The sequence below is a fragment of the Pipistrellus hanaki genome (genome assembly GCF_964339955.1).
Source record: "Pipistrellus hanaki genome assembly, chromosome: 7".
Classification (NCBI taxonomy): Eukaryota; Metazoa; Chordata; class Mammalia; order Chiroptera; family Vespertilionidae; genus Pipistrellus; species Pipistrellus hanaki.
In genome coordinates this window covers 87419091-87445481 of record NC_140509.1, presented here as the reverse complement: position 1 = coordinate 87445481, position 26391 = coordinate 87419091, and the positions used below count along the sequence as shown (strand labels likewise).

The following is a 26391-nucleotide window of genomic DNA, read 5'->3' as shown; positions in this document are numbered from 1 at the left end:
TGTTTGGTGGCAGGAGGCGGTTTCAAAGTGGGCCCAGCACCTGTGCTTAGTGAGCATGCTCCTCTCTCCTGTGTTGGCAGGTTTTCCATCGAGAAGGGGATTGCTGGCCAGGTGGCGAGGACGGGGGAAGTGCTGAACATTCCCGATGCCTACGCAGACCCGCGCTTCAACAGGTCAGCAAGCAGCTCTTGGCCCCCCTTGGCTTCTGCCCTCCTGCCCGCTGGGCTGAGACCCCTGTGCCAAGACCCCTGGCTGAGACCCCTGTGCCAAGACCCCTGGGCGAGACCCCTGGCCGAGAGCCCTGGGCGAGACCCCTGGCCGAGAGCCCTGGCTGAGGTGGCTGTGCAGCCCGAGCTCACACCCCATCGAAGTCCCTCCTTTCCTCTCAGCTCTGAGAATTCTCTGCAGCGGCCCTGCTATCAGGAGCCAGTGCTTTCCGATATTTCAGATGATGGCACCAGACCGTTAGTGATTCCCTGCTAACGGGTTTAAAACACTGTAAAAGCAACAAAAGCAAACGTGTGCTGTCACACAGCTGCTTGTTTCTGTGGTGCCAGCACTCTGTCCTGCCCACTCTGGTAGCACCCAGGTGTACGGGCCTCTTTAGGGTGACTGTCAGTCACTTAGGGCTCTGGGTGACCTTGTAAGTGACTCCATCTCTGAGCCTTAGTTTCCTCCTCTTTAACCTGGCTGCGGCCATGCCTCTCTGTGCTCTGTGTTTATTACGAGGAGAGGAGATACTTACAGGTGTCTGTCGGCTGTGCCGACACGCCGTGCGGGAAGGGGGATGGCTGCGGCGGCTGCTCTCTGCGGCCAGAGGCTGAGAGTCAGAGCAGGAGGACAGAGGTTCTGTTCTGTTCTGTTCTGTTCTGTTCTGTGTTTCTTTGGAGAACTAGAAACCAAATCGTGTAATAATAATTTTAATAAATCTAGAAATTGAGTCTTGAGATTGCTGCTATGATTATTAGGGTGTTATAGTTCAGATATTTTGACCATTCACTTTATTTTAAGAGACACTTAAGTAAAATAAACAACAGGAAGTTCTATCCGGTATTTTTTGATTAACGTCAAACACACACAACTTGGATATAAACACAGATTGTATCTCTTCTAGTGATGTGTTTTATCAATAAAGACTATGCTGAGTATCTGCTTTTTCAAAAACAACACAAACTCTATTTGATAAATAGGGCACAGGTCTTAGCAGGCACCGCACAAAAGAAGCTGTGAGCGGCCAATAAACGCAGGACTTTTGAGGTGAGGGAACAGAAACTTAATTGAGGGTGAGATCCCACTACACCGACGGAAGGGCTGAGATTTTCAAAGATGGGCATTAGCAAGGGCTGACGGCCGAGGGCCTGGGACGCTCCGCTTTGCAGGTGGATAGCGCAGCACTTCAGAAAGCAATTGTGGTTCCTCATAAAGATAAGCAGAGGCTGGCTATTCTTGGTCAGCTCTACTGGGTGTGTCTCCAAGAAACACGCTGATCCCTGTCCACAGAGTAGAAGCCAATCTTCAGCGCGGCATTGTTCATGCTGCCTCACGCTGGGTCACTCATTGGTCATGTCCGTGAGCTGGTGAACGGGTAAAGAAACATCCTGACCATAGGTTCCTACTCGGCCATCAGAGGCCTGACCCTGCTCCACCAGCCACGTGGCTGTGTCTATGAACAATGGCCTCTGGGAGAAGCCAGGCACACAGACCCATCCCTCTGGTTGCCAGACTTCACGGCTGCATCTGTGGAGTGGAGTCTTACTTTCAGCCTTACTTTCCTTGACATCAAAGTTGGTAAACTTTTGAGAATCAGAGAGCAGTGCTCTGGGCTTCGCAGGTCATGGCGTCTGCTGGGGCTGGGCGCAGTGTTCGGGGGTGTGGTCTCGTCCACCAGAGCTCTGTGCAGACAGGAACGCTGGTGCGGCCGCTCTGCACGCCCATGTGTGCCTGCTCAGTTCACCTCAGTGTAGCCAAGGCCCAAGGCACATGCTTGCTTACCACATTGATTCTAGTTTCCTCTGGATGGACAGTTGGTGTTTTCCCAGTAATGCTGGGTCCTTCAAACTGAGCAGTAAGCCGAAGCCTCTGGATCCTGATCTGAAAAGCTCTGAGAACAAAGAACAAACTAGTTAGAATGTTTTTGAAAAGGTTTAAGGAGAACACTTCCAAATGCCACGTGTCCTTGAATTTGGAAGCTGACGGCTCCATTAGAGGTATTTGTAATAGGAGCATGTAACTTGCAAAGCGGAGTTGAGCTTTATGGTAGAATAAGTCATTTACCTTCTGTGGTTGCTTGTCCCCCTACCCCCCCACAGGGAGGTGGACCTGTACACGGGCTACACCACACGCAACATCCTGTGCATGCCCATCGTGAGCCGCGGCAGCGTGATCGGCGTGGTGCAGATGGTGAACAAGATCAGCGGCAGCGCCTTCTCCAAAACGGACGAGAACAACTTCAAGATGTTTGCCGTCTTCTGTGCGTTAGCCTTGCACTGTGCCAACGTGAGCCCTGCTTTTAATACCTTCCTCACTGCTCAATAGTAGCTTCAAAACGATGGGAATAACATAGTGTGAGGGTGTCTTTTTGCCATTTAAGATTCCTTCATTAAACCAGTTCCTGGTGGCTCAAACTTAGAAAAAAAAATGCCCTAGTATTTTGCATTTATTTCAAGGTGAGAATTTGTTCTTTAAATAGTTGAAATTGCCCTAGCCGGTTTGGCTCAGTGGATAAAGCATTGGCCTGAGGACTGAAGGATCGTGGGCTTGACTCTGGTCAGGGGCACATGCCCAGGTTGCAGGCTCAGTCCCCAGTAGGGGGTGTGCAGGAGGCAGCCGATGGATGATTCTCAATGATTGTCTCTCATCATTGATGTTTCTGTCTCTCCCTCTCCCTTCCTGTCTGAAATCAATAAAAATACATTGGGAGGTGGGGGGGGTGTTGGAGAGGTTAAAGGAGGTGAAATGTTCAAACCTCACGTCCATGGAGAGGAGTGAGGAGGGCGGTGCCCAGGAGCAGGTGCTCCCTGTCCTGCCTGCGTGCCACTGCAGGAGGGGCTTCCGCTCACCCTGTGCACTCTCACGTTAGAGCAGTTGAATTTTCCATCTTTTCCATTTTCAGTGAGTGGGACATTTGGTGTCCAGGATTCCTTTCATGACAGGACTGGGATTTAGAAGTTAGGGAACATTTTACTAACCTTTTGATAAGGTGCAATCAGTAGAAATGGAAGTTACTACTTCAATAATTTAGAGAAGTAGCTTTTTTGTAAATGGAACCACGTTCCAGAGGATTAATTTGGTAATTAATGGAAACCGCTTAACAGGTCTACGACCCCAAATCAGGGTAAGAGTACTTCAGGGGCTGAGGAAACCAGCTCAGAGCGCCTTCCCGAGAGCCCAGCTTCCTTTGTGGTGCCAGGGCGCCCTCTGCTGGGGACACTGAGTGTTGCGTGGCTCATTAGAAAGAAACAGTATCAGCTATCTTTTTTTTTTCAGGTTCTGTCTCCCCCATAAATAAAAACAGTGACGGCTTGCCTCTGTTTAGCTTCAGAGTTGCAGAGAATGTAGCTCAGTATGTTTTGAGCATGACTTTTACATGAATCCAGTGGAATCCAAGCGCTGTAGCAACTTGGTACCTACACATCCCGTTTAAAAAGCAGGGGCAAGTGCCAGTGACGGGGAAGGCAGCATCACCCTCCTCCCTCTCCGCACCTGTTTCTGCTGCCCACCCACGTTATTCTAACGCACCGTGTGTGTGCTCCTCCTCAGTATTTCTGTCTGTCTGCAAGCTCCTCTCCTTGCAAGGACTCTCGTTGTATTGGGTCAGGGCCCACCCTGCTGACCTCGTTTTGCTTTAATTACCTCTTAAAGATCCAGTCTACAAACACGGGCACATTTGAAGGGCTAAGGTCTCAACATCTGAGCTGTGGGGACACACCCAGCCCTGTGCTAAGTACTGGAGCCGACCCCGGGCCTTCCCCTCCTCTCCGTCCTGCAGCCGGGGGCGGTGAGCATGCAGTCCAGTCACTTTGAGGAGTTCTCAATTTGCTTCGCCTGCTGTTTACTGGTTATAACCTGCTCTGAGGTTATAACTTTGACGGGAATATCACAGTGAAGTGCTTTCGAACCCCTGCCGGCAGGTACCTCCCATTCCTGGTGATGTGACCCCAGTGGGACATGCCCCTGTGTCTCATTGTTTCAGCAGAGAGTTTACCCAGAAGCCTCTGCGTCCATTTCTCTCTCTGTTCTCTGGTTGCATGTTGTCAGCTCTAGTCTGACCCCCAGAGCCCTTGGAGCCGTCTCACTTTGTGTCCGGAACCTGCTCTGCCCGGAGGTGCAGCATCACGTGTGCCTGGCTGTCCCTTTGCGGTGAAGGGGCCACGAGCGTTGCTCTCGCTCACGAGCAGGTGGAAGCATGGAGAGTCTCCCTGCAGCAGTTTCTCTGACGTTGACTCCAGATGAGCTGAGGAAAGTGGACACAGGGAGCTTACGGATTTTGCTCACGGCCACAGCACGCGGCATTAACCCCAAACAAGAAAGCAATGGCTTTCCCACTAGCTCCCATGCCGGAGAGGGCACTTGGGAGACAGATGGTTGCCGTGGTTTCCTCGGCTTGAGCCTGTCGGACGGTCCAGGGTGGGCAGAAGTTGTCCGTACGGACCATAGCACAGCGATCAACTGGAATACAGAACGAGCTCTCTTCCGCTCCTCACAGCTGTGAGCCTCTGCTTACATGAACACTCCGCTGCTGAGTTTCCAGGATTAACTGATTGAGATTCCTGCACACAGAAATGTATCTGAGTTTCAACCAAAATGTTAGCTGTTAGGGAACAAAGCTACAGTGGCTGTTTAAGAACTGGCAGGACGAGTGTCGCTCCATTGGGATCCACATGCTTTCTGGCACAGCCGCCAGCGCTCTGAAAACCAGCCTGGAAACGTGAAACCGAGAGGACGTCAGTGTCACCACCCACCTAGGAGTAAAGGAGCATGCCGACTGATAGCAGGCTCTCAGTTACCTCACAGTGCTGTTATTTAATGCCTGTCATTGTTCAGTAAACAGAAGGCCGTGTGCAGTAAGCATGGACATATGTATGTTTAAACATGTCTGTTTCAGTGTGTTTTTATAAAGCACGTGACCTGTCGCGCAGTGCGTGTGCACACAGTTGCTAAAGGAATGTCCATGTATTGGGCCGGAGTCTCCATGTTCTTGACCAGCGAAGGCCCTCACAGTCAAGCACCTGGACTCCTGGACGGGAGGGCGACATCGCCCAGGATGAAGCTCCACGTTGTAAAAGGAGACAGAAAAAACACCTTCGTTCTTGACTCACTCAGTCTCTGCCTGTCTCCATCCAGGCTTTATAATGAGATCCACCGCATGGCCTGTTCCGTGCCTGTAGCTGCAAGTCCAAGGATGAGGTGCCAGCCGGGGAATAGCCAGTCTCCCTCCCAGAGAGAAGGCTGGTAAAGATAGCCGGCCCTGGCCGGTGTGGCTCAGGGGATAGCGTGTCGGCTTGCAGGGTCCCGGGTTTGATTCCGGTCAAGGGCACATACCTTGGTTCCAGGCTCCATCCCAGGCCTTGGTTGGGGCGTGTGCAGGAGGCAACCAATCGATGTGTTTCTCTCACATCAATATTTCTCTCTGCCTTTCCTTCTCTCATTTTTTCTAAAAAATTAATGGGAAAATATCTTTGGGTGAGGATTAACGACAACAAAAAGACAGCTGTTCCAGTATTACTCAGCCTTTCACACACACGTGGTCCTCTGTTCTGTCTCCGCCAGGCCGCATGTGTGGGGCGCTGCAGGGTTCGTGGAGGTAGAAATGAAATAGGTTCACGGGTGGAGGTGGTGCCATCGCTGCTCCACTTCTCCCGGCCAGGCCCTGAACTGTAATGACGCACGTTCCCCCCGTCTGCCTGCAGATGTACCACCGGATCCGCCACTCGGAGTGCATCTACCGCGTGACCATGGAGAAGCTGTCCTACCACAGCATCTGCACGGCCGAGGAGTGGCAGGGCCTCATGCGCTTCACGCTGCCCGGGCGCCTCTGCAAGGAGGTGGAGCTGTGAGTCCCCCGGTGCGCCGGGAGGGAGCCGGCCACGGGCCAGGGCACGGACACCGCAGTGCCGGTGCCGCCGCACGCTGCCCCTGCTCCCTCGCGAGGGGATTCCGGTACACCCTGTCCGGGTCTCATATTTACAAAAACACTGAACGCAATTTTGAAATGAGTTAACCTAAATGTTAGCTGTCCTCTTTAGTCTTTTGTACAGGTAACACTATATAATAGTTAATGTTTAAATGGCATTTAATATCAGATTCCAACAGTTTTCTGTATAATTTTACAATTACAAATTGGAAAAGCTAATAATTCAACTTTTACAGTTTGTTTTCCAAGCCTGTGCTCTGTGCTAATATATGCAATTGCTGGTGGTAGAACTTCTGGTAATGTGTACAGCCATTGCAAGAACAAGCCAACACTAACGGCATAGAAACTTCCCAGAAGTGATCCAGAGCTGATAGTTGCTTTATAACGGGGCATACAGTGGTGTCAATTAAACAAGGAGGCCCTGAATGAGGCAGTCTTACTGCCCTGGTGGCCTAGGTAACAGGTAGAAACACTGGGACAGCCCAATTCCAAAGAGCCAGCCACTTCACCTGCAGCCAATCAATGAGCGCCTCTCTCTGCTGCAGCCACTCAGTGAGCTCCTCTCTCTGCTACAGCCAATCAGTGAGCGCCTCTTATGCCCCTTCTCTGTGGTCTTCCTCCCCTGGGTGCAGCCCTCCTCACCACTTCAGGGCTGGCACTGCTGGTTATTTGCTCAGATCCGCTCAAAAAATGTTTGCTCAGATCCGCTCAAAAAAATGTCAGTTCTGTCTTAGTTTATCTTTTAATGATATATATAGTGTACATCTGTCTATAATATTAAAAGCATAATATACTAATTAGACCGGACAGCCGGAAGACCTTCAGGACAAAGCCTGAGCTGTGAGAGCCAAGGCAGCTGCGTGGGCTGAGGCAGCTGCCTCGGCTGCCAGGGCTGAGCCCTGTGCACGAATTGTGTGCATCGGGCCTCTCGTATTTATGTAAAAGCCTACCGGCTTTTACATAAGTGACCATCCAACCATCCGATCAGATCAGTAGCCGTGAAGTGCACTGACCGCCAGGGGGCAGACGCTCAACACAGGAGCTGCAGAGCTGCAGTGACTTGGCAGCTGCGGTTCTCGGGTGACACACCTGGAGCCAGACAGGAGGGAGCCTAATTTTGGGGTGAGAGCCAGTTTTGGCCCCATCCCTGCAGGCCAGGCTGAGGGACCCCACTGGTGCATGAATCTGTGCATGGGGCGGAGCAGGAGCAGCCATGTGATTAGGACTTCTGGGGGTGCAGGAGGTGGGGATGAGGTCATCATCAAAGGCCAGTGACTTAGTCATGCCTGGGGGAAGGCCTCCAGGAAAACCCTGAAATAGGGTTCGAGAGTTGTCCGCAGACGCATCCCATCCTGGGGAGGGGGAGCCTGAGAGCATGGAGCCAGTGCCCCTGCCCACAGCTGGCCTGTGCCTCCCTCTCCCTCACTCCCCCCACCCCGTCTCCTCCTGACGTCCGTCCTTCCTAGTGAACCCCAAGTAGTCAGCAAAGTGCTCCCTGGAGTCACACCTCAGCTTCGTAGCTGCTTGGCCGGAAACGGTGCCCGGACTTGCAGTTGTTCTGTAGAGTGAGGGGCAGTCCGGGGGGCTGAGGACTGAGCCTGGGCTCTGCTAATTCCAGGCGGCTCAGACTGAGCTGCATTGTGAGCATCATTGGTGTCCGCAGAGGACTGGAGAACTGCTTGGTGCAGAAAACTCACACCTTTGGTGTCAGAAACGTTATGACTGGAGGATGTTTTTTTAAATACTATACCATATGCCACTCTGTTTATTTGGGTTAAATGTCAGTAAATTAGCAAATTAAAAGTAGGTAAAAACTGTGGATGTGTTCATATTTATGAAATTTTTTTCCTGTGGATTTAAAGAGAAGTTAGGATAATCTTCAGCTCTAAGATTTTTTATGATCTTTTTTATCCCCTCATCTATGAGTTATGTAATGTCTGTGCATTTTTCATAATATAACTTTTTTACTTTTTTATTGCTCTGATAGTAACCACAGCATCCCTTTTTACAGACTGTTTGATAGAGAATTAAGCAGTGACCATTAAGCACATATTGCACTAAGTTCCTGAAGGCAGGAGTGGATTTCCTTCTGGAAACCTGTCCGTACAGCAGAGATGTGACTGAGGCAGGAGACAGAGCGACCTGCTTTCTCTCTCGCTGGTGTGTGTGAGCTGATGTAGGCGTAAACCGAGTCTCTCTGCGTTCCTTTTCAGCTTCCACTTTGACATCGGTCCCTTTGAGAACATGTGGCCTGGGATTTTCGTCTACATGATCCATCGCTCCTGTGGGACGTCCTGGTACGAAGGGCCTGGAGTGACACGGCACCTCCCTCCCTTATCGGACGCCCTGTCACTTTCGGGGCGGGGGGTGGGGGGAGTGATGGTGGTGGTGGTGGTGGTGGTGGTTATTAACACCTTTTCTAGAACTTAATGTTAAAAGGCTAGTAGACTTGGACAGAGCCACAGCCTTCTCATTCTCCCCGTAGCAGCTGTGAGCTCTCTGTCCCTCGGCTCACAGCATGGATAGAACCAGGTGGTCAAAATGTGGGGGAGGCACGTAGGCTGTCTAACTGAGAGAGGTAGGAGTCCCCAGCACATACTTGCACGCCGTTGGAAGTGTGCTTGGAATGTATGCGTACATTTGTATCAGCCTTCAGCTTCCATTGTGCACCAGTCAGGGCGGGTGGAAAGAAGCAGGTGTCCCCTCCACAGCCTAGACCTGTGCCGGGCACTCCCTGGGGCTGCTGTGCGCACTGCGGGCCCCTCGCCGCGGCCAGAGGAGCGCCTGCTCCGCGCACCCACTCCGGAGTGGCCGGGTCCTGAGCGTCTCCAGAACCGCTGGCGCCGTGTCTCCCTCCGTCCAGCGGTGACTAAGTTACTCTTTACAGAGGACGCTCACAGGCGGCCACTCAGTTAGTTCTCACATGGCTCACTGGAGGATGACTATTGGAACTCTTAAATTTAAATGGCATCCTTACACTTCAAGGACATTGGAAAACTTTGAGTGGAGAAAATATAGGTTACATGTTTTTAGAAGCTTTTTGAACCCTCATTTGTTATTTCAAAAAGCCCTGTTTTGTCTTGTGCTGTTGATTTCAGCAGCCTTAAAATCCACTGGGAAAAGTGGTAAGCCCTTAGGTAGGTGTGAATACATGTTATATTATAAAATAACATGATAGCCATTTTGTATAACGAAATTCCATTTCTACCATGTACTGTGTCAGGATAGTCAGGGCGACTCATAGTTGGCCATTTAATTTGGATTCGTTTTAAAAAGGTACTACTCATCTAGAAAATCCCCATGGTAAATGTATTTCTAGTCTGTGAAATGAGGCATGATTAGCTCAGAATGCTAATGGTCAGCAGATGGTCACAGGCTGTCTGCTGAGCTCTGGGTCGGGATGCCTGCCAGGTGAGGAGGCGACGGGCGGAGTGATGGGGAGCTGCAGGCGGTCAGCCCTGCTTCCTGGTGCGTGGCTAGCACCTCAGAGAAGCACTTGCAGAGCCCTCGCTCCGCACTGGCCAGAGCATCGGGGAAGCATGAGTGAGGGCCTTGGGTGCCTGGACGCAACTCCAGACCCTCACGGTCACGGACATTCAGTATAGACGGCGTGAGCTACAGACCAGAAGCCTCTCCTGGGCGTATTGACTGCCAGCTCCTGTCTCTCTTCCCACAGCTTTGACTTTGAGAAGCTGTGCCGCTTCATCATGTCTGTGAAGAAGAACTACAGGCGGGTGCCCTACCACAACTGGAAGCATGCGGTGACAGTGGCGCACTGCATGTACGCCATCCTGCAGAACAACCTGGGGCTCTTCTCCGACCTGGAGGTGCGCGCTGTGGGCCCCTCCCCGGGACCCGCGTTCCTGTCCCCCTCGGCGTCGGGCACACGGGTGGTGTGGATGTGCTACAGGCTCCGGGACAGACCCTGGCTCTGTGACTCATAGGAGCACGCTGTGTAGACGGCCACACCAGGCTGGTGCCGTAGGGTTTTGAGTGAGAAGTGCAGATGCGCAGACTCCCGCCTCACTGACCGGTGCCCAGGGAAGAGGGGTGTCTGTGGCCTTTGCTCCTGTCCGTCTTCTGAGGGAGGAGCTGTGGCTGCCCGTGGCCTTGTGCTCTGGGTACATGGACACACCACTAAGGGGCCACCGATCCCGACCGCAGTGCCACATGCTCCCCTCTCGCAGGGAAGCGGGCCCTGGGGTGTGTCACTGCCCCCCTGCCTTCCCATACCTGGCGTGGGTCCCAGGAGGTTTCCAGCTCGGAGCCGGGAGGTTCTGAGACAGCTCGTCCATTCTCGCCCCACTGTGTGCTGGGCCCACTGTGCGTTGGGGGGTTGGAGCTTAGCCCCTCTTGCAAGCATTCCAGATCTGGAGCTGCCTAATGCCGCATGCCTCCTCTCCACCTGGCCCCTGTGCAGCCCTCCTGTGGTCCCCTCTCCTCTTCCATCACCAGTGTCCTCGTCCAGGAGACCTCTAGCCATGGAGGGAAGGGAGCCCTCATCTCTGATGACCAAGTTGCCTTGTCGCATTCCCTGGCTCATGCAGGGTACTAGGCCTATGAGGTCCTTAGCCTCCCCGCCTCCATCTCGCCGTCCTCCTCTCCCCGCTGTCCCTGACCCGCTGGCTTTCAGGGAGGGCCCTCCTGCAGCAGGTGTCTACCCACTGTGTGCCCACTGGCCTCCCAGAGCCGCCTGCCCTCCTTGTCTTCAGGCCCCTGCTCACCTGTGCCCTCCCTGGGCTGCAGCCTGCTCTGCTCTCTGGTTTACGGTGCCTGACGCGTTACTATCTCACAGGAGCAGGTTTCTCAGGAGGACAAGGCTGCCCTCTCCTGGCACATTGGTTTCTCTCTTGGGGGCCTTGTCTTTCTTGGGTCCCCCCTACACACTTCTCAGAGCGAAGGAGGGATCCTTTGATTCAAGTTCATGAGCAGGAAAGCCCAGAGGAGTAGAAGCAGTTAGACTTGTTGTCAGAGCTCGCTGAGGGGCTGCTGGTGGCGGGCGGCAGCGGCAGTGTGGCAGGAGTGACGGCCGTGGGCCTCCCTGGCCCATGCTCGGTTTTCAACGCCTGTGCCCCGGGTGGTGTTCACAGCGCAAAGGACTGCTCATCGCCTGTCTGTGCCACGACCTGGACCACAGGGGCTTCAGCAACAGCTACCTGCAGAAGTTCGACCACCCGCTGGCCGCGCTCTACTCCACGTCCACCATGGAGCAGCACCACTTCTCCCAGACCGTGTCCATCCTGCAGGTGGGCCGGCCGCTCCGGGCGGCGCTTGGGCAGGGTTGGGCAGGGGGCTTCGTCCCGGAGCCCGGCGCACAGCGCTAGTGACAGGTGCAGGTCAAGAACCCTTTGTGACACTCGGAGCGCACTGGAGTGCATTTGCTGTTTCAGTCCACGGCGCCTGCCCTCTGTAGTCAGACATTTTGTCACGCTGGGCCTTGGACACAGCAGGTCCTGAGCTGCTTGCATCCACACACACAGGGAGGGAAGCCCCGCGGGCTGAGCATCTGGGAATGAGCACTGGTGACCCGCATTTGTGATGGAAGATGTGGCTGAGGCAGGAGAGTGTGCTCCAGTGGGCGGGGCGCTGCGTCCTAGCACCCCCATGGCTAGGGCTGGAGGCCTCAGCACTGGGAGGGTCTCAGCTGCGGGCAGGGGCAGGTCTCAGTACTGGGCAGGTGTAGCACCAGGCAGGTGTAGCACCGGGCAGGGTTAGCACCGGGCAGGTGTAGCACTGGGCAGTGTAGCACCGGGCAGGGTAGCACCGGGCAGAGTAGCACCGGGCAGGGGCAGGTCTCAGTACTGGGCAGGTGTAGCACCAGGCAGGTGTAGTACCGGGCAGGGTAGCACCGGGCAGGTTAGCACGGGGCAGGGTAGCACTGGGCAGGGTAACACTGGGCAGGTGTAGTACCAGTGGACTCTCTGATGTGTCTGACCTTAGGATCTGGAGTACCTACAGAACCCACTCACCTGTGTCCATGGAGATGAGAATGTATGGGCTGTTCACCCATTTGGGGGCTTTAGAAACATTCTTGTGTTTACAGTTCTTTACCAATTGGGATACCCATTGTATTATCTCATGGGGGTTTAAGTTATTAGCTAATGTGAAATTGGAGTTTTAAACATATTTTTGTATCCAATAATACTTTATTTATGGATACGAAAATTAGAATTTCATAGATACTCTTCTTTTTAAATTACCTTTTAAATTAAATTCTGGGGGTGACATTGGTTAATAGAATTATAGGTTTCAAGTGAACAATTCTATGCCACATCATCTGTATATTACCCTATGTGCCCACCACCCAGTGTCATGTTACTTCCATCCCCATATATTTGATCCCCTTTACCCTTTACTGCAGTACTACCCCTTCCCTCTGGGAACCCTTCCCTCTGGGAACCCCTCCCTCACGTGTCACACACACACACACACACACACACACACACACACACACGCGCGCGCGCGCCCCTGGTGTTTTGGTGCCAGATGCCACTGCCTGTGCCTATGCGTTTTGTTAGCTTATTTGTCTTGTCTGTTCACTTATGCCTTTCAGTTTTATCTCCCAGACAAGAGTGCAGTCATATGGCTCCTCAGTGTTTCTGTCTGACTTATTTCACTGAGCATGATGGGGATTCATCACAAACGCAGCATTCCATTGTGTGTATGTGCCACATCTTTAGCCAGTCATCTAGTGAAGGCCACTTAAAGCTGTTTATCTGGTGTGTTTGGTTGCATATATCCCCTTTATTTCCCCTTTGTTTTTATAGCAAAATATTGACAATATATTTAGTCTAGAGTCTCTTGAGGGGAAGGGGGCATTTTTGTTTGTTCACTTCCTTTAATCTCATAAAATTAAAGGAGGCAGCAAAAGGGTCCCGGTTACCACTTTGCATTCTGAAGGTCCTGTCCTGAACTCTTCCTCCTTCAGCATTGAAAAGTAGTAAAAGGAATAGTGACTCCACAGTACCTGGCAGAATATGCAGACTCTGAAATGGTCCTCGTTGTCTTAGACCAGGGACACTTAGAATGGGATGGAAACATGGTCACGAATGACACACTAACATAGCTGCAGTGGTTGTAGCTACAAGTGAAAACACGTGCAGATCAACTAATGGTCAGACTCTGATGACTGATAATGAAATCATTAAAACCTAAGTGATGAGCCCACACATTTACTGCATCTTAATTATCTCAACCTCTCTGTCCCTTTTTATCTTAATTACAAGTACAGACTTAAAATTCTTCGAGGGTGGGATTGTTGTGGGGAATTGTAGAAGATTCCCAGGAGGAAGACTGCTGGGGCAGTAGCAGCCAGAGGAGTGTCTGGGCCGTGTGGAGAGGCTGCCTGAGGACCGCAGGGAGGGCCCTGCGGCCATGCCCCTGGCCACGTGTTTGTGTGAAGTTCTGTGGGAGCTGTGGACATGCTGAATGTAGGTTGAGCTTGTGGGACGTGTTCTTCTTGGGGAAAGCCAAGGAGGCTGGTACTCATTGGGCTGGAGTGGACAAGGATATTGATGACTTTTGAGCCCAATGATTTTCAGTACAGATGAGGACTTAATATAAAATAAGTAAGTAATATAAATAAAAATTACTACTGTTTCAATTTAAGAAGAAATACTTAGATATTTTACACTTTCCAGTCCTTTAATAACTTATGAGAAATATCCAAAAACTAGGTGTATCATTAAATCATTGGAGTTTGGTGATAGCAAACGATGCCACTGGTTTCACAGTTCATTTAAGTGACAGCTTAAAGAGAAACCAAACCATTCCATTCGTCGTTTCAGTGCCTCTGACGATACAGTGTGGCTGAAGTAGGGTTACAGTTGTCCTGTGGGGACACACAGTGACTAACAAACAGCACAGGAATAAGCCCTGAAACGTAACCCTGCTCAGTGGAGGAGCAGGTGCCTGTCACTGCGCTGTCTCCACAGCTAGAAGGGCACAACATCTTCTCCACCCTGAGCTCCAGCGAGTACGAGCAGGTGCTCGAGATCATCCGCAAAGCCATCATCGCCACAGACCTCGCCCTCTACTTCGGCAACCGGAAGCAGCTGGAGGAGATGCACCAGACGGGCTCTCTGAACCTCAACAACCAGTCCCACAGGTGCCCGTCCTGTGCAGTGTGCGGGGCCGGGAGGGCACGGTGCTCTGGGGGGTCCAGTGGAGTGTCACTGGTCCTTTCAAATGTCCTCGCCCACCCGTCATTCATTCCAGTCAATGTCTTATACTAGAGGCCCGGTCATGAAAAGTCATGCAATGGAGTGGGGGGGGGGGTCCCTCAGCCTGGCCTGCCCCCTCTCACAGTCTGGGAGCCCTCAGGGGTGGGAGGCGATCCGGTGATCAGGGGAAGGCAACACCCCCATCACACCTCTGCTGCTGCCACTGCTGGCAGTGCAAGCCATGGCTAGCCCTGGTTACCTGAGGCTGGGGCAGCCCTGCGCGGCTGGGGAGTTGAAGGATTAGGGGATTCCAGAGGCAGGTGCAAGGAGCAGCCCGACTTGCATAGGGGCGGGCCTGGCCATGCCATGCACCTGCTACCCCGGCAGGGCTGAGGGGACTGGGTGTGGCCATCTTGTGGCTGTGGGTGCCGCCATCTTTGAGGGTGTGACAGGCAATTAGCATATTCCCTCCTTATTGGCTGTGGGCATTGCCATCTTTGTGAGGGCATGATGGTCAATTAGCATATTCCCTCTTTATTAGGCTTTGTGCATGAAATTTGTGCACTGGTAGGGCCCCTAGCGGCTGCCGCTGCCAGCTCGCGCTTTTCTCCCTTCCCCTGCTGCCACCACTGCTGCCAGGTAGGGCCTCCCTCTCCTCCCCCAGCCAGACCCGCCCCCTGACGATACAGAGTGGCTGAAGTAGGGTTACAGTTGTCCTGTGGGGACACACAGTGACTAACAAACAGCACAGGAATAAGCTCTGTAACGTAGCCCTGCTCAGTGGAGGAGCGGAATGCCACGGTGTGAGCAGGTGCCTGTAGACCGAAATCCCGGTCTAGAGGACTATTTGCATACTACACTTTTATTATGTAGGATTGAGATTCTTTTCCGGCTCATTTTTATAGCTTCTGTATCTCTCGTAAAATATCTAATTTCTTCACCCATTGTAGCCAAATATATATTTCCCTAAAGGTTCCCCAACACGTTTGTCAGTTACTAAGTCCTTGTCTGTGAACAGAGCGGCAGTGCCTCCCAGATGTGCTGTCCAGAGGGTCTGCAGCCGTCAAGGCAGCTCTGACAAAGCAAAAGCCAAGTTTGCACACCTTGACCCGACGTGAGCTTCCTGTTAAGGAACAGCCATCAGATGATGTGCTGGTGTTGGTGTGGCAGAGGCGAACGATTGCGGGAGGCTCACGCTAGACTCACGTTTGTTCTAGAAAGTGGTGCAGGCTGAGGTCCTGATTCCCAGAACGTTACCATGGGAGACAGGACTTTAAAGAAGTTACGGTAAAACGAGGGCGTACAGGTAGGCCTTGTCCAACATGAGTGCTGCTGACCACTCTGTGTCCTCTGTTCCAGAGACCGCGTCATTGGCTTGATGATGACTGCCTGTGACCTTTGTTCTGTGACGAAGCTGTGGCCGGTTACAAAGTTGACGGCCAACGACATTTATGCAGAGTTCTGGGCTGAGGTAGGTCGTTGGTTTTCACGTGACTCCATAATGTGGAGGAACGGGGAAAGTGAAGAGAAAGTAAGGATACGGGTGACGGAGAAGCTCTGAGTTAGCTGCTTGCGTCACAGGTTATTCCAGAAGGCTGCAGTCGGTCACACCGACCGGCTTAGCGCTGGCACAGGAGGTGCGCGCAGGGGTGGTCAGCTCTGATCCACCGGGAGGGGCCTGCTTCCGAACAGTGCCAGTCTTCCTCCCAGAGCAGCAGGCCCCTCGCTCAGGAGTAAGCATGCTCATCTGTGGGGACAGGCCTGACCAGGCACCGGGGGCCGCAGTCGGGGGCAGGGCAGGCAGAAATGTGAGGGAGTCTTGCTGACCCACGGGCCTGGGGGCTGTCCGTGCACCTGTCCACAGTGTGTGCAGGACGCTCGCGGCCTGGGAGCCATCATGGGAGGCACTGGTTTGTGAACACCTGTCCTGCCTGAGGCCTGGACGGTCAGAAATGTGAGTTTCCCTTCTGAGTTGTCCCAAGTGAGAAGATGCCATCTCGTTCCCTTGGCTCCACAAGGCCGAGGGCCCCGCTGGCCGCCTCGAGTGGCTGCGGCATTCACACCAGCATGGTCTGGCCCGTGCTCCGCTCCTGGCCCACTTCCCCGCTCAGCACGGGAGAGACACCAGGGGAAACGCCACGGAAGGGCTTGGAGTTGCTCCGCGTTTCTCTTCACTCGTGCCTCGGCCTCCTCTTAAAAACGCCTGCCTCCTGCAGAGGGAGCAGGCAGCTGGGTTCTGGGCAGCGAGTGCAGAGGGACCTCAGGAGAGCGACCCACAGCGACCTGAGGCTCATTGTGGGCTTTGTCCCGTCAGGCACCACTGCAGGTTCACTGTGAGGAGAGGGAGTGACTGGAGGGAAGAGCCCGGGACTGAGAGAAAGCATGACTGTCCCCGCTCCTTTCAGGGCGACGAGATGAAGAAGCTGGGGATACAGCCCATCCCCATGATGGACCGGGACAAGAGGGATGAGGTCCCACAAGGCCAGGTATGATGCTGTGGCTCGGGAGTGTGAGGCGGTCGGCCGTCGGGCATGGACAAAGCACACGCCGTCTGTGTTCCGTGTGCACGGGCGGCTCCTGCCGGTCTGGCAGCTCATAGAGGAGCTTTAGTGCTTTGTCCGAGAGCGGCTGTCAGGCGTCATCTCTGCCCGACTCCCTGCCCCGAGCCGAGCCTGCCGGGCCCAGAGCTCAGGCGCTCCCTAGCAGTGGACCCTGCCAAGTCTGCAGCCTGGCCGAAGCTTCGGTTCTCTGTTCAGTTCCCAGGCCGCATGGATGGGGTGAGGGTGGGCTGGTCTTGTTCCGAGGGCAGAACCGTGAGCCACATGAGCGCCTTGAGGAGCTTAAGGCCACGGCTGGGAAACCGAGTCCACGCTCCCCTCATCAGCAGCCCCCGCCCCGCAGACGCTGTGCCGTGAACAGACTTCTTTCCTGATCTGAGACACAGGGGCTGGAGGAGTGTGAGTGTTAATATTTTTTAACACGCAGAAAATATTATACTTTGTCTTTGAATAAACAGGTACTTTTTTGAAGGTTAGCATTATAGATTTTGATTAGGCCCATTTTTGCTAACAAATAATGCATAGACTTTTAGTACATTTGAGTTTTATCTTGCCATAAATTGACAGTCATTCCCTGTCCAGGAACACACATTAAATACTTTATGTCTTGAGAGTTCTTGTGCCTTGTTAACTTCCATGTGCACACGGGTGGTGTAATGACTTTTGCAAGATTATTGCCTTTTTACCTTCCCATCCTCCAATGCCACAATTAGGAAGTTAGTTATGGACAAATAGTTATCATGAATTCAGGGTAGAAATACTTTCAGAAAATTTACAGGATGATGGTGTTTTTAAAGTATATATTTTTATTGATTTCAGAAAGGAAGGGAGAGAGAGAAACATCAATGATGAGAGAGAATCATTGATTGGCTGCCTCCTGCACGCCTCACTCTGGGATCCCGACCACAACCTGGGAATATGCCTTTACTGGGAATTGAACCATGACCTCCTGGTTCATAGGACGCTCAACTACTGAGCCACGCTGGCTGGGCTACAGGATGATGGTTTTTAAAAAAAATACATTTTATTGATTTTTTACAGAGAAGAAGAGAGAGGGATAGAGAGTTAGAAACATTGATGAGAGAGAATTATCAACAAGCTGCCTCTTGCACACGCCCTACTGGGGAAGTGCCTGCAACCAAGGTACATGCCCTTGACCGGAATCGAACCTGGGACCTTTCAGTCCGCAGGCCAACGCTCTATCCACTGAGCCAAACTGGTTTCGGCAGGATGATGGTTTTGACTAAGTTCTCCAGTTTTCCTACTTTGTTTGAAGTTGGTTGGTTGACTGCTCATCCAAGGGTCTGTGTATGGAGGGCGCCAGCCCAGCAAGAGTTGCAGGCTCCTGCATCTCCACAGCTCTATGAGCAACAGCCCGCTGCTTACCAGCTCCTCGAGGGCTGCCCCCTGCCTCTGCGCAGATACCCGCTCGCCTGGCACACGTGCGGCCGGGCATTGGGCTGAGCGGCTCTGTCCCAGTGGCCAGTCTGCAGCCTGATGTGTGAGCTCCCGTGGGAAAGGCTCTGTCCCAGCGGCCAGTCTCTGCAGCCTGATGTGTGAGCCCCTGTGGGAAAGGCTCTGTGCCCAGTGGCCAGTCTCTGCAGCCTGATGTGTGAGCTCCCGTGGGAAAGGCTCTGTCCCAGTGGCCAGTCTGCAGCCTGATGTGTGAGCTCCCGTGGGAAAGGCTCTGTGCCCAGTGGCCAGTCTCTGCAGCCTGATGTGTGAGCTCCCGTGGGAAAGGCTCTGTCCCAGTGGCCAGTCTGCAGCCTGATGTGTGAGCTCCCGTGGGAAGGGCTCTGCGCCCGGGACTGTGCCACTCGTGCCACGGGGCTTTCCACACCGTCTCACCCTGCACACGTGTGGGGAGTTGGTTTGAGGGGGCCCTGACGATGCTTTTCTTTGTGGAGAGCTGGGCGGTCATCCCAGCAGCACGCACAGGGCGGCTGGCCGTGTCGCCAAGACCGGGCTGAGCGCTCGTGTTACTGAAGTTAAGAGGAGTTGGATGTTTCCAAACGCCACAGGCTCGTTACGGGGTGAGCGTGTTTTAGATAAAGCACTTCTGTGGTCACTGACACCGGGCCAACTGCGCATGCGTCTCTGCTGCCGGAGGCATGCCGCCTCCAGCCCCTCGCGCTCCCCCAGCTTGTGCTCCGTGAGGTCTGCTCCATGCTAAAGAGGCAGGTCTCCGCCTCGCCGCAGCGGAGGGTGGAAATGCGTGGGCGCGAGCTAGTAAGGGGCGGTGAGGCAGACTTTCCGGCAGGAGCACCGCGAGGAGCACCGGGCTCCTCCCCCAGTCGCTCCGACCCTCTCTCATTGGCACGTCCCACAGAAGGCCAGGGCCGTTTTCTTGAAAGGCATTGGGAAGCCATGGGAAACGGTGGGGTTTGACGAGTTGAGGGAGCTGGATCCAGTCCCTGCGATTTGTGGTGGGTCAGGAAAGGGGTGGGGGCTGAGTGTAACATTAGGAGAGAACTAGGCACCAGAGCTGCAGGCGTGGGGGTTGGGCTTAGAGGCAGGTGCCGGACCTGGCCACGCCTTGGGGGACTCCAGAGCGACCAGAGGTAAGCACAGAGTCTGGATCACAGTTGCTTCATTCGAAGCAGGTCCCACGGAAGGCGGTGCTGGGCTACAGTAACGGAGGTGCGTTAAGCTTCCTCGTGCTTCCCTTCGAGAGTGACGCACAGTCAGGTAGCTCAGTGAGACCTTCCCTGTGGCAGGCAGTGCTGCCGGGTGGCTAACGTGCGTGTGTTTCTTGCCGGTGGCTCCACGGGCAGCTTGGCTTCTACAACGCGGTGGCCATCCCCTGCTACACCACCCTCACCCGGATCTTCCCGCCCACGGAGCCGCTCCTCAGAGCCTGCAGGTGCGTACAGCCCGGGGAGAGACTCAGACTCTTCCTGTGACAGGGTCACAGATGGCCCCTTTGCTGAGCCCCTCCCGCCCCGCCCCCTCCTCTGACCCACACCGGCAGGTGTGTCCACAAGCCGTGCAGAGATGTCAGCCCCTCCTTCCATCCAGGACCCAGCCCTGCGCTGCCGTGTCTGTCCTGGGAGCCAGTCTCTGGTTCTGTTTGTTCCCCAGCTTATTCTGTCCATCAGACTCCACACCTAAGGGAGATGGTGTGACACTGTCCTTCTCTGCCTGGCTGATGCACTCAGCAGAGGGTGCTCCAGGTCCCTCCGGCTGCTCAGAGGCAGGAGAGCCTTCTTTTTCACGGCTGGTGCCACCTGTTCATAGAAAGGTGCCACCTGTTCCTCAGCAAGTCACCCAACAGCACATCCCCTCGCTGCCACCCCTGCTAACTGGGTGACAGGCTCTGTCCTGAGCCTCGTTGGCCTGCCCTTGCCATCTGGGACCCGGGCTCCTCCCCCAGGCTTAGGTGGCTTCTGGCTCTTCTGGGGACACTGAGCTGTGGTGTCCAGTCAGGGAGGCCAATGGGAGCCTGCTTGGCCTAGCAAGCGAGTTACATCAGTCAGAACAGCACCCGAAGCCCTGGTGCGGAGCCGTGCTGCAGGAGCGTGGGGTCTGCGCTGAGGCGCAGGCCAGGACCCCAGCAAACAGTGTCGCTGGTCGTCTGTCCTAGGAACAACCTCATCCAGTGGGAGAAGGTGATCCGCGGGGAGGAGACCTCATCCTGGGCCTCGTCCCCGCCGGCGGCCCCAGGCCCCATGGAGAAGAAGCTGTCTGTGAAGATGGAGGACTGATGGCCCGGGAGCTGTCCCACACAGACGCTCCTCTTGCTTCTGTGACTTTTCTACCTTTTATTTTCGTGGGGGAAACCTACACCTGGCCCCGGATGCCACCTCGTGCAGAAGGTCCCATCAGGTGACTCCGCCCACAGCTGACACCTGCCAGTCTCACCCTCGCCGCGGACGGACGGCGACCGCGGGGACATGCTGACGCCTTACTGGGGACGACTCGCTCTTCACAAAGGGTGCTTTGCCACCGGTCTTCTAGCGAGGGTTGGAAACGGTACTATACGGCAGTGTACTCTGGCTCTCACCGTCGCTTCGGTGGTGTTGGCTATAAATAGGAGTTTCACGCATTCGATTGTGGGTGTCCGTGCGTGGCTGCCTGTGATGGGCGTGCGCGCAGGCAGTCGCAGGACCCAGGCCACCCAGCTTCCCGCGGACCATGTCCTCACGGCGGGAGGAGTGGGCTCCAGAGCGCGCTCTGCGTGTGCCCAGGGCTCCCTCCCGGGGCAGAGGCGGCCTGCAGCGGGCAGCCTTCCCTCCCGGGGAGGAGGCGCTGGGTGAGGGCAGGCTCGGAGCCCTGCAGGGGTGTGAAGGGCATTTGCAGCCTTGGCACAGTACGTCATTTTGCAGAGAACAAAATAAAGCAAGGCATGTGCATCTTTTTAGCAGACAGGCTTCTGTGGTGTAAAATGTTGAGTTTTGAATGATGATTTATTTATAGTTTCATTTTGTGTCGTGGCAGAAGTTTAGGTCCACATTCATATTGAAAGGCTGCTTCCTTCATTACCATTGATTTCTCCCAAATCAAGTTAAACCTAGAACTTCTCTCCATTTCCTTCCGCCTGCTACTTCAGCGCTCAGGTCCCAGCCTCCTGCTGCCCTTGTCCTGCCCGAGCTGCCTGTCAGGACGGGAAGGAGCCAGAGCGAGGGCTGGAGTGGATTTCTTTTTTAAAATATATTTTTACTGATTTCAGAGAGGAACGGAGAGGAGGGAGAGAGAGAAACATCAATGAGGAGAGAGAATCACTGATCGGCTCCCTCCTGCCTGCCGCCTATTGGGAATCGAACCTGTAACCTGGGGTACTTGCCCTAAATAGGATGGAACCGTGACCTCCTGGTTCATAGGTCAACACTCAACCACTGAGGCACCCAGCCAGGCTGGAGCTGACTCCTGTCTTCTCTGCTCAACGCCCAACATCCACAGAGTCCTGTGTGTGAGCTCCTTCTGCATAGCCTCTGGCGGACTCCCATCATGCCATAGTGTAAATGTTTGTGAGAAATCCACAGAAGTAACAGCCTGGCCCCCACAGGATGCCGAGCCGAGCAGGGCACCTCCGGGGACGTGGTGCTGCCGTGGCTTTCAGCGCACGGTCACTGGGGTCGGAACCGCTGGAATTAGCTGGAGGCCACAGTGTGACAGGCCGGTCCGTGCCCAATAGCGAGTCCCCTGGTCCCGGGCCAGGAAGCCAGAATGAGGCCGTTCCTAACGGAGATTTTTAAAATGTCATCTACATACGCCATGCTGTGCACACGGTGGTCCATAGGAGCTTGGTTCTTGTGAAGATAAGCCAGTTGTTTCTACAGCATGGTTTATTTACGTGCGGCAGAGAGCTGTGCATAAACTTTGTTCTTTAAAATGAACACTATGTGTTCAATTTCCTCACGGGGCGGGGGAGTTCTGGATGTGGGCGCCACCCCTCCTCAGAGCCCCGTCTGCTGTTGTAATTTTACAATACGAGGGAGGGCGGAACAGCGGGAGAGAGAAAGGCCACTCTGGCTAGGTACACCGGTGTGTGTAGCTTTACACTCCTGTACATATGTAGATACACACTTGTATGTAGACACGTGTGAGAGCGAGAGAGAAGCAACCACGCGGAAAATAAAAAACAGCCACATTCTTCAAAGACTGGTTTTCCTCGTAAAAACGGTGTCATTTGCTAAGAGCTGGCTGGAGCGGCCGTGCCTGTGCGTGTGCTCAGGGAAGTGAGCGGTGCCGCGGCCGCGATTCTGGCCTCCCCCCGGATCCCCCTGCAGCCCCGAAGTGCCATCGGCATCGATGAACTTGGAGCCCCAGTTGCACGGCGGCGGGGTGGGGGGTGGCTCACTGCAGGATGCTGCCTGACACATGGTGGGGGGGCGGCCCGGGCTCCGCTGCTCGCTCTCCAGCTGCTTTCCCGGTTGGTCCGGCGGCGTGTGTGGCCGGCTGCTGTGCTGGTAGGCTGATCGCACACAGCAGGGGTATGGCGTGATCTCCAGTTCCCCACAGGAATGCGTGTGGGTTTATGGGTGGGACTGCTGTGGACTGTTGTCAGGGGAGAAACAGGTGTGAGCGCCGGGCTGTGTTCTGAAGGGAACGAGTGAGACCTGCTTAAGGTCAGAGATTTGCCCAGAGTGCGAGGTTCCAGCGTGCGGTCACATGCAGCTAATCCGTGTTGGAAAAGAAACATAGAGTTGGGCGTATTTTTTCTATGTTGACAGATCTATAGGGTGCCCTGGAACAACGTCTGCACACACGGAGTGATTATGAAGGCGGCCTTTATTAAAATCCATTTCATCTTCTAAATCCAGCCACCAGCTGTTAAAGCGCGGGTACTTTTTTTTGGGGGGGCGGGGCGGGGGTCTCCCTGTATTTAGCAGACAACCTTGAGAGTTCTGTTCTCACCCTTTCTCCAAATCCTGTTTTGAAAGGGAAGATGGTTTTCGCCACTGGAAGTTGTGACGAGTTTCTCACTAAGGTGGCATTTGATTTGGGCCAGTGTCCCTGTTGGTGGGAATCCGGTGATGCCGTGAGGAGAGGGAGACTGGTCCGAGGCGTGGTCCTGGGGTGCTGTTGCCATGCCATGGCCCCGCTCCCCTCCACGCCGGGATGTGTGCGGAGCGGAGATGTTGTGGGACGTGCCGTGGCCTGGAATAGGGACCGGGCTGGGGTCCGTTCTGGAAATGCCAGCCCTGCAGTGCTCAGGAGTGGACGGCGGCTCATGAATTCGGGAAGTTCAAAGAAACGCCTTGGCTTTGGAAAGGAATTCTCAAAAACGGCCTTTCCCAGGCCGGTTATCTCTAAGAAGCCGGGGAGGAACCTTGTTCTCTCCCTGCCGACCCTGACCCTCCCCCCGCAGAGCGCCTGTGCGGTGACCACGGTCCCCGGGGCTGTCCCGGCAGCACAGCAGCGCCTGGGAAACAAGGCCGCCCCTGTAGGTTTCCTCCTGCATGCTTCTGGTTTGCTTTCTAATTGTGTGCCGCCGACCGCAGTGAATTTTGCTTTCTGGGCATGTTCTCGTACACAAGACCTGTGGCGACATCAGTCCTTACAGCTCCCTGGATACTTTTAATATGTTTAGTTTTGAGTATTTTAGTCTCTGAACTCAAAATTAATGCTTGAGCTTTCAATAGGACTAAATTATTCACCATGGCTCGGTCCCTACCATTTTTTCAATACTGTAATGTTTCTGTTACCTGTGTGTATTTATTTTGCTTTCCTTAACTGCAGTTGGAGACAGGGAAAGGGACGCATCCATGGCTAACCTCACTGCGCTGAGTGACTAGACCCGTCCCCTCCTCACTGATTTCTGCCTTTTGTTCCATTTTATTCACATAACACCCTGCCGGCTGCCGCTGGTGAGCTGTGCCCCCCTGTTTGCGCCCCCAGCTGTGGCCGACTGTGGTGTGCCATGTGATTTTGGTGGGTTCCAGGCACACATGCATGGTGTGGGTTTTGAAAAACTCTTCTGTCTTTACATATTTCCAACATGCTTTCTACACTTCGCTGAGTTAGCGAAGTTTAATTCTTTAAAGACATTAGTTTACTCACATGAGTGTATGCCTTCTGTTGTGAGAACTGGTCTGACTTTCCAGTCCGTACACTGTGTCTTGGCCGGGCGCTGCCGGGCCTCCCCCGTGCTGCCGGGTTGTTCTAGGTGCGTGGTGCATGAACCTGTCCGGGTCCATGTGTCGCCGATTGCTTTAAAGTCTCGTTCTGTGCGCACGTTTTTGGAGGCGTTGTACACCAGGCCCCTGACCCCGTTGCCAGGAACGCGCTGCCCAAACACTGAGAACAGTCGCCACGGTTTGAAGAAGTGCCGCGCTTTGGATCTTTCTGAGAAGAAAAGGTGACTTTCTTTAAGTCCTAAGCCCCCACCTCGCTGAGAGTCTGGGCGACCCTCCTGCTGACCACACCCCGGAATGCAGCGCGGTGACACGGCGCCAAACCCACGTGCCCCACGCCCACCTCCCGCCGTGGATCTGTGCCCGAGGCCACGGGCCGTCTGCAGAGTGAGGAGAAGGACTGTCAGGTGCACGATGGCCAGCTGCGTGTACTGAGTAAATCCCGCCTTTATTTGTACACGTCACGGAAGTCTGTGTAAAACGCTCAAGGGCAGCGACTGCGTCTAAGTGACATGCGCTGTGCACGCGTGTACCTTCTTCGTGTTCACTTGCCCTCTTTGTATGTGAGAGAACCCGCTCCTGTCACCTGTGTACGGTGAACAGCAGCCGTGTATAACCCCAGGCGAGTTGTACGTCCACGCGGCGTCCCAGCCGCCGGCACGCGCGTCCGTGTGGTGCCACCGCAGAGCCCACCTCCGCTCCACAGCACACGCTTCGAGGCAGCGAGCAGTCCTGTGTCGATATGTAACTATACATATGAAGTATATATATATGTATGATACACGAACTATTCAGAAGCGGTTCATAATTTTAACAGGTACCCTTGGGTGTGAATAATTGAATACAGTTTTTAACCACCTCGTATACCTGTGCTGTCATTTGTGGGATGTGAGCAGCCTCGCGGGCGTGGAGAGGTGCCCGCGGGGGCGCTGGGGGGGTGTGAAGGATGTGCGTGGGGCCTGCACAGGGGCGGGGGGGGGGGCGGAGCCTCCGCCTGGGAGACACAGAACTGCCAGGTGGCAGGGGGCAGAGGCTCGTGTCCTCACAAGCGCTGGTCCCAGGAAACCCTGGGGGTCCACGCGGTCTTAGCTTTTTTTTTTTTTTTTTTTTAATATATTTTATTGATTTTTTACAGAGAGGAAGGGAGAGCGATAGAGAGCTAGAAACGCCGTGGATGAGAGAGAATCATCGATCAGCTGCCTCTTGCACAACCCCTACTGGGGATGTTCCCGCAACCAATGTACATGCCCTTGACCGGAATCGAACCTGGGACTTTTCAGTCCGCGGACCGACGCTCTACCACTGAGCCAAATGGGTTTCTGTGGTCTTAGCTTTTAATGAAGGAGATTGGAGACCAAGCACTTCCTGTCCAGGGCCAAGGCTTAGCCCCCAGGCAACGGCATTTTCCTGCCAACTTCCTGCTGCGCTGGGCCCCTCAGCTGTCTGCCCTGGAGAACTACCCTCCTCCCCAGCAGGGCTCCTGAGTCAGGCCCTGCAAGGCGCTGCCGGGGCTGCGCACTGGGGATGGCACCCGGCAAAGACCGCCGTGGCTGCTCCGGGCTTCGGAGCGGAGTTAGACAGCGCCAGGGCCCGCATGGCTCAGGGCTGAGCATCGAGCTCTGACCCAGGGGTCACAGTTCAGTTCCCGGTCCAGTTCACAGTTCATGCCAGGGTTGCGGGCTCTATCCCCGGTGTGGGGCGTGCAGAAGGCAGCCGGTCAGTGATTTTCTTCCTCATTGATGTTTCTCTTTCCCCCTCTTACGTCTGCTCTGAAATCAGTAAAAATAGATTTAAAAAAAGAAAGTGCCAGGGTATTTGGATATTTTCTCCCATTACGAAAAGTGTGTTCTTTTAAAGCGACAACAGGCAAGCAGACCCAGTGCTCGGGGAGGAAGGCAGAGGCCCTAGAGGGGGAGGGTCCCAGGGAGAGTCCCTGGGGGCTAGTGGCCTGTTGCCTGGCA

General features: G+C 54.2%; 1 protein-coding gene across 5 annotated transcripts in view; it reads left to right on the top strand.

Annotated features, from left to right (window-relative positions):
* The window catches only part of PDE10A (phosphodiesterase 10A), a 157008-nt gene extending 135790 nt beyond the window's left edge, over positions 1-21218 (top strand). For 3 of the 5 annotated variants that reach the window (XM_084890946.1, XM_084890945.1, XM_084890944.1), the window contains 11 exons: positions 81-173; positions 2310-2496; positions 5910-6052; positions 8347-8430; positions 9810-9960; positions 11224-11379; positions 14068-14240; positions 15655-15777; positions 16622-16781; positions 19628-19716; positions 20437-21218. In XM_084890946.1, the coding sequence (XP_084747072.1) occupies positions 81-173; positions 2310-2496; positions 5910-6052; positions 8347-8430; positions 9810-9960; positions 11224-11379; positions 14068-14240; positions 15655-15777; positions 16622-16781; positions 19628-19716; positions 20437-20557 (1480 nt within the window). In that variant the 3' untranslated portion in view covers positions 20558-21218. The remainder of the gene's footprint in view (positions 1-80; positions 174-2309; positions 2497-5909; positions 6053-8346; positions 8431-9809; positions 9961-11223; positions 11380-14067; positions 14241-15654; positions 15778-16621; positions 16782-19627; positions 19717-20436) is intronic. The other 2 variants (XM_084890943.1, XM_084890947.1) reach the window with 1 other exon arrangement.
* The last annotated feature ends 5173 nt before the right edge of the window (positions 21219-26391 follow it).